Source organism: Aulonocara sp. 'chitande type north' Nkhata Bay, linkage group LG13 (genome assembly GCF_057382095.1).
Source record: "Aulonocara sp. 'chitande type north' Nkhata Bay isolate Kocher_YH1m ecotype deep benthic linkage group LG13, A_spYH_male_GT1.1, whole genome shotgun sequence".
In the NCBI taxonomy this organism is placed as follows: Eukaryota; Metazoa; Chordata; class Actinopteri; order Cichliformes; family Cichlidae; genus Aulonocara; species Aulonocara sp. 'chitande type north' Nkhata Bay.
Genome location: NC_141356.1, coordinates 20809089 through 20816750, shown reverse-complemented (window position 1 = coordinate 20816750; position 7662 = coordinate 20809089). Strand labels below are relative to the sequence as shown.

The 7662-nt window shown below is 40.7% G+C and overlaps 1 protein-coding gene across 1 annotated transcript; it reads right to left on the bottom strand.

Moving 5' to 3' along the window:
* Positions 1–427: 427 nt before the first annotated feature.
* sf3b5 (splicing factor 3b, subunit 5) lies at positions 428–2560 on the bottom strand. The gene is made up of 2 exons (XM_086259128.1): positions 2419–2560; positions 428–1064 (listed from the first exon to the last, which is right to left on the bottom strand). The coding sequence occupies exon 2, from the start codon at positions 1036–1038 to the stop codon at positions 778–780; it is 261 nt and encodes an 86-aa protein (XP_086115254.1). The 5' UTR covers positions 1039–1064; positions 2419–2560; the 3' UTR covers positions 428–777.
* Between the last annotated feature and the right edge of the window lie 5102 nt (positions 2561–7662).

Here is a 7662-nt window from a genome sequence, read left to right as displayed (position 1 = left end):
AAAAAAAAAACCTGATTCAGTGGAAACATAAATCCTTCCACCAAGACTCTGAATGACTTGGACATGAGCTGGCTTTCACAGCAACTACTTTCTATCCAACAGAACAGCTACAGGTAGTGTGGGAGTGTAACAGAAAGCACTTTCCACCTGATGAGCAGATATTCTTTTTGCACAAATTGTTCTCACTCCCCCTGTTGTGTCACAGGGATGAGCGGTAACCATGCCAAGAAACATTGGAACTGCTGTCCCTTTGTTGCTGCCCAACACTGTCAATACTAAATCAGTTTTTATTGGGTACAAACTTTTTTTCCTGATTTTTTTTTTTAAACTTACTGTATAAATTACTACATTGTAAATCACAACAGGTCAATGAATCCGAACCATTGGCCATTAAATCTAAATTCATGTAAATGCAATCAACAAGTGCTAAAATAGAAAAAGACAAATTTTAATGAAATCAAGAATACATCTCCATCCTTTAATGCAAACACATGCAGATGAAAGTACTACACCTTATACCTGCTTTCTATTATGTCCTCTGGTACATGTTCAGCTGTTAAAGAACTTTCACCTTTAAACAACTGTTTAGAAAACTGTGCTGGGCAAGAAAATATTTTGTTCTGGTCCATATAAAACCAAAAAAAAGAAAAAGTCTTCTCTTCTATAAGTACACAACGAATCCAGTAATGGTGGAGTCAAACAAGGATGCAGTAGCAGTTTTAGCTGGAATATTTTTTGTTTCTAACAAAAAGCATCCACTGCTCACTCCAGTGTGATCTAGGCATCATCAGGTTTATCTGCTGGTGGTCCACATGGCTGAAGCATCTTCTCCATCAGGTTGAAACGAACACGCGCTTTACTCTCGTTCTCAGCCACAGCAAAGTAATTCAGCAGGTCAAAATGTCCCATGTAGGAACAGTAGGAATCACGATGCTGATTGACCAGCCATTCCCACTTGCTGGTGTCGGCGTGTCCTGTGCCGATATACTTTGATTGAAGATGCTCCAGCTGACTGTGGATGTTGTAGCGGTCTGTCATTCTTGCTGAGATGAGTCCTGGAGGCTCTAGACAGGGGAAGAGATGAGAAAGAAGTTAGAATATAAATACAAAATAAATAAATTAAAAAAATATATATGCAAAGATGGATCACACAATGAGATAACAGGCTAAAGACTTTAAGATGGGCTATTAATCAAAGTCTGTATTCAATTAGAACTATAGCTTTTAAAGAAATTAACAGAAATGACTGCGACTGTGCTTTTTGTCTTTTAACAAAGGGTGAGGGTTCATATTTTGCCCTATTCTATAAATCCAGTGAATCCCCCTCCTTTGCACTGACACAATTTTGCCTCGCACTAAACACCCAGTGTTCCCCTCAGGTTTTGGCAGGTCAGCTCAACCAAAATGATATAAAGAGAGACTTTTTGGTCATCAAAACGAAAACCAATTCAGCTGTTTGGAATAACTTTGATTTTAAAAAGTGACAAAGAACAAGCAACACATTTTCATCATTGTTTAAAAAGCTCAAAAGTCTTACCAAGTTAAAGAATTGCAAGCTTAATACTGAGCTAAAATAACCATGATTATTGTGTTACAGTATTTTTATCCCTTATCCCACATATTGAGACTGTGTCCCACATTTTCACTGGCTCTGGTTTTCCAAATATAACACAGACAGTTTTCTAAGGTCTGGTTTTCATCCAGTGGTTGTTAAGAAATAGGAAGAGGTTGTCACCATCGATGAAGTGCAGATAAAGGTCCGATTTAGACTTCTGTGGGCATTCTTTTTAACGTCTACGACACAACCTACGTAAGTCGCCGACCTCGTTGCTGTCATTGTGAATTTTGTTTTAGTAACAGTGTGGTCGTGTCCTGATGTTTTATATTTATTGCCAGCCATGGTAGAAACAAAGACTCGTTTTCTTTACCATCCGTTGTGCTTCTGAGTAAAGTCACATACCAAAAGCCGATTGATTCGGAGCCAAAATAAACACAATTTTAACCCGTTTAAGGGCTTAAAAGTATAGGGACCCATGAATGAAACGCTATCTAACAGCAACAGCACATGTGGACATCAGAAGAAACGTGCAGCTAAAAAGGAGACGTTCAGACGAAGAAGTTCAGTCATGTAACCTGAATATTTTTCTTGTATTTTGTATTTACGAGTCAAGCAATGCCACAACAAATGTTAACCCGATGAGTGATTATACTACTCTGAAGCAATTCAAACTTTATTTAAATTTGAAGTAAAAAGATTTCTATGTAAACAGAGAAATTCCTGCTAATGCTAATGTGAGGCTAATTAGCCAGTGTTAGCCTATTCACCGTATCTGTCAACTGCTCTCTAAATGTTCCTTTTAAAGTTAATATAATAACAAGGAAGACATTTTTTAAGTTGAAAATAGAAAGGATACTTACATAAAATGTCAGGAATTCAAACACGAAGGTAGGAGATGTAAATAAATTACACGACCGTCTCCAACTCAACACAGCACCACGGAGCGATCACTTCCGGTTGGTTCGCCCAGTAAAATGAACCGGAAAGGAACACAGACTGTAAACTCTGCGTTTCTCGTGTACATCTTAAACCAAATTATATATATATATATACGAAGGTGCAATCCATTCACTTAACAGAAAAAAACTGTTGTTCTCTTAACCCGCAGGTAATTATATAATTTACAGAGAATAACAATAAATACATACATACTTACATAAAGAAACAAAACATCAAAACGTGACCTGTGTGCTTCTATTGGGATTTCTGAAATTTTATACAGTATATGAGGCAACGTTTATTTTACAAAAAATAAACAGCGGGGCACTGGCCCAGGATCACATGTTTTGCAGCTACAAACAAATGAAAACATCTGCTTATCATAGGTTTAAGCCTAACATTTAGTATGTAGGGAATAGTAAATAATGTGCACATTTGCAATGTAATGCACGCACACACACAATTAATATTACATAATAATAATAATAATCAGTCATTTAATAGGGCGATTGTGGCTCAAGAGCTGGGAGTTCGCCTTGTAATCGGAAGGTTGCCGGTTCGAGCCCCAGCTTGAACAGTCTCGGTCGTTGTGTCCTTGGGCAAGACACTTCACCCGTTGCCTACTGGTGGTGGTCAGAGGGCCCGGTGGCGCCAGTGTCCGGCAGCCTCGCCTCTGTCAGTGCGCCCCAGGGTGGCTGTGGCTACAATGTAGCTTGCCATCACCAGTGTGTGGATGACTGGATGTGTAAAGTAATTTTCAGAAACAAATTATTGATCGACAACAAATTAAACTGGATAAACTGTGTCATCAGTCTGTTTAAAGCCCGGTCTATTATTGCTGACCGTGACCCCCCTCTCTATTCTGATTTCAAATTAATGCCTTTTAAAACGACATATAAGGGATGATTTGCACCAAGAGCAATCGATACTCTGAATAATGAGATGCTGTGATGTGTTTTTATCGTTGTATTGAAGTATTGTATATGTATATGTATGAATGTGGGTTCATTTGAAGCAACTTGATTGGTTGATTTATGACTTGGTGAAACAAAGACAATTTTCCATTGATTTGGTTAATAAAGCTATTCTATTCTATTTAATCATATAGACTGGGCTCTCGGGCACGGACACCTTTGCTAGAATGTCAGCGATGTAGTAGCTCATCCACCTCATGATCCATCATAATACAGAGGTTATTGTATTGTGTGAGGTGCAGAAAGAAAGTTTTGTTGTCACTGGCTGGCTTTATTGCAGAAACTCATAAGAATTGAAATCCACTGAGAAGTCAAGCAGGCTTATAAACATGTGGATCCAGGACAAATTAATGTCATTTCACTAAAACTGGACCTCCAGGAGAAGCAGTAATTCTTGTGAAAATGGAAAAATGTCCATGAAACAACAACTGTAACCTTGACATTGACAACGAGAACAATTTCAGTGAAGAACCATCAGGTGATCACTGTTTTACTAAAATCTGACCAATAGTCCAATTCAGTTTATTTATGTCATGCCAAATCACAATAGTTGCCTCAAGGTGCCTTTTATTGTAAGGTAAAGACCCTCCCACAATACAAAGAAAACAGCTTTATCACAAAGGAAAGTTTTAAGCCTAACCTTATAAGTAGAGAGGGCATCTGTCTCTCGAATAGTCGAATGGGAGGAGTGATTCTTGTGAATTGTCGGAGCAAAGGATAACAGGGGCCTTGCCATTAGCTGTTTGACCCAATTAACTCAAAATGTGTTTGTCTCTGTTTGTGTTGCCTGTTTTCTGTTAAATTGCCAAATTTGTCTGTATGATGTTCTGTGGCTAGGTGCAAAGCAGTTATAGCTTAACCACAGACATTAGCGTTATGGCACTCATGGGTAGGATGATGAGCAATATTCCAGGCTCACCATTTAATTTTGAGCCAAAATCACCACATTTCTGAAATGTTTACTTATATTTTTGTGAACAGTTGGGCTCTATTCTCGTTATATAACATTAGATAACACTAGTGTGGCAATACATGTGGCACAAAAGTGCATGGTTTGCCTCACGGCAAGAAGGATTTCAGTTTGAATCCCGTCTGGGGCTGTTTTTGTGTAGAGTTTGCAGGTTCTCCCCATGTGGGTTCCTCCCACAGTCCCAAAATAAACATGGAGTTAAGTATACTGGTGCACAGCTGCAGTGCTAATTTTTTTTAACACAGTTTTGAAAATAAATCTGAGAGCTGCTGTTTTATGCTGATATTTGGACAACTAAAAACTCAAGGTACGGTTTAGGGTCATATCTACAAGTTGCTGACTCTAACTGACATTCCTTGGACTTTGGTGCCTGTGTTACTGCTATTTTATTCCTGGGGAATGTTAGTGTTTAGTCACAATGGTATTGGACACTTTAACTTTTTCACCTGACAATAAATGGATACATTTTATGAATACATAACAGGCTGTAATTTATCCCAAGGGCAGTGTGAATGTCATTAGGGTCCCAACTAAAGAAACAGAAAGGAAATAAACGTCGAGACTTCTGGTATCTGTCGCATTCAGATCATTTTCTGGGAGCCATGAAGGTCTTGTAAAAACTATTACTACATCTACTATAACATTTTACTGTCTGGCTGAAAATTGTAAAATGCTTCTTTGGGGAAAACAATTTCAATCCAACATTTCTACAGAAACTATGAGCACATGACTCCTCGGCTTCATTAATTTTAATAGTTTTTGTGCATCTCATAGACTGTGTTCATCTCTAAGGCGTGATAACAGAAAGATGTGCGTTGAGGTTACCCGAAGGTAATTTTAATTTTTGCAAACACATTCTCCTGAGAGTTATATTTATTTTTATTACCAAACTTATTTTCAGTCCCAACCCTTTTAAGATAACATACTGCACTTTGGATGATTACCTGAATTTTTCATGTTCTTTATATTTTCAGTTTGGTTGGTTGTTTATAGAGCTGAGTCATCTCTTTATTACTGTTCTGACACTGCCGTGGTCATCTGGGTAGCTGCAAAAATTGGTGTTTGCTGGTTTTACCCAAGAATGTTTCTGCTTTTGATCCCAGGAGCCGTATATGCAGCAATGAGTTGGAATTCGGCAACATTTAGAAATAACTAGAAATCTGGAAGAAATCACTGGAAAAACAGAATAGTGCCATCAAAGTTACATTCCTATGATGTGTCAGATCAGATCAGTATTTAGATACACAAAAGCGTTTTCCATGTTTTAGGACCATTTCATTAAGGTTTATTTTTACATTTGATTAAACTACAGAAGACAACATACCACATTGAATTATGTCCCATGAGGACTGCTCTTCACTATCAACAGTCTAGCTCACTCGTTCTGTAGAAAAATATCTGATGAAAATAACGTTGCATGATGGATTATAGCAATAAAACAGGAAGGTGCATTTATCAAACTGAACCCCAGGGATGATATTCTCTTTTTTTTTTTTTTGTCTGTCCTGTTTGGCTCTTTTGCCATCAGAATTATTGTCTAAAGGTGAAGAAAGATGCCCAACGGATTTACTTTACCAAATGGACCGTCCCAGCCTTGCCGTAATGGTCTATTTGATTCACCCTTTATTGTTTATTTTATTTTATTTTTACTTGTTAAATATGGGACAGACTGGGGAAAAGAAAGGGGAGAAAGAAAGAGGGAAAGAAAAACAGCGGGGAAGAGGGACGGGGATAAAGGGCAAAAAACAAAAAAACAACAAAATAAGCAGACAAAAAATACATATATCAATCACCTGGATCACCTGTTGAGAAAGAAAAAAGAGAAAACAAGCAGAAGAAAGAGAAAAAAAAGAGCAACATAATAAACAACATCACGATGATCTATGTGAATATAACAGTAAATACTAAATATTAAACATTATTTTGCAGCACGTAAGATCGACAGCGCACAGTGTGCTTTGAGGTAGGAGCCAAAAAGGGTGTAGTTTGTGTTTGTGAGCACCCGTGTGTACACCTGTGAGCATGAGCGCGCTTGTATTTAAAAGGTTCCTTTATGTAATGATCTGTTAGAGGGTGTAGGGAGCCACAGCCCCGTCCACCAGGGCATGAAGCAGGTATGGAGGAGATCAAGACTCCAGACATCCAGAGGCCCTCAGAACACAAGAGACGAAGGAAGACCAACAGAGGGGCAGCCGCGCCACTGTCCCAGAAAGAGCTGAGGAGAACCCCAGGCTCCAGGCCCCGACAAGCAGCCACCAAGGAGTGAGCCGGTGTGTACCCGGATGCCCATCCCTAGACACAAAGAACCACCAACGCACCGATGTCCGAGGGCGTCTGCCACTGGCAGGGGAAGTGGTGGGGGGAGATAGGCCTCCAGAGAGGTGACATCTGATACCCGACCTGACATATGGACACAGACAAACAGGCACACACAGATACAAACAACCATTCCCACCCTCATGCTCTCATAATTACTCAACACTCACCCAACGTGGAGACAGACATAGAGAGACACTGTACACACAATCACACTCCCCAAGCGTACTCTAAGCCCCAGGTCTAGGTACCCTTGCCCCCGGAGGGGGAAACTGCACCAAGACCCAGGTAGTGTTACCCTTTTCCCTGGGGTGGAGAGAAGCAGACCGCCCCGGCTCGGCAGCAGCAGGGAGGCCCCACATTCCAGACCCCAATCGGACGGCCAACTCCTCCTCCCAGCCCCCCTGCTCCAGCAGGCCGCAGAGAACAGGGTTGTGAGAAGACTCCAAACCTCCCTCCACCCGCTCATTGTAGTGTTGATGCATGTGTGTTCTAAGGTGCATTTAAAACCCAGGAGGGCATGGAGCTACCTGCCAGAGAGCAGCAGGTAAGCGCATAGCCCCTCCTGATAGCCCTCAGTGTCTACATGTATTTAAAATTGGGAGGTGGGCAACGATGCCAGGGGTGAGGTTGTACACCCTGATGGTCTTTTGGAGTCCGTGTGGCGTGCCCACCCCCAAGATCCTATATGTATGTGTAATGAGAGTGTGAGTGATGTGAATGTCTAAGTTGTGAGATAAAATTGAGGCACAGGCAGCTAGAAGGGGACAGAGGGGGGGATGCCTCCCCTGCACCCTGGTGACACACCTTTACCCCAAGGCCCTGCATGTGTGGGTGATTGTGGTGGAGCGGGAAGAGGGAGGCAGCTGGAGATGGGGAGGGAAGGAAGGAAGGGGCAAGTGACC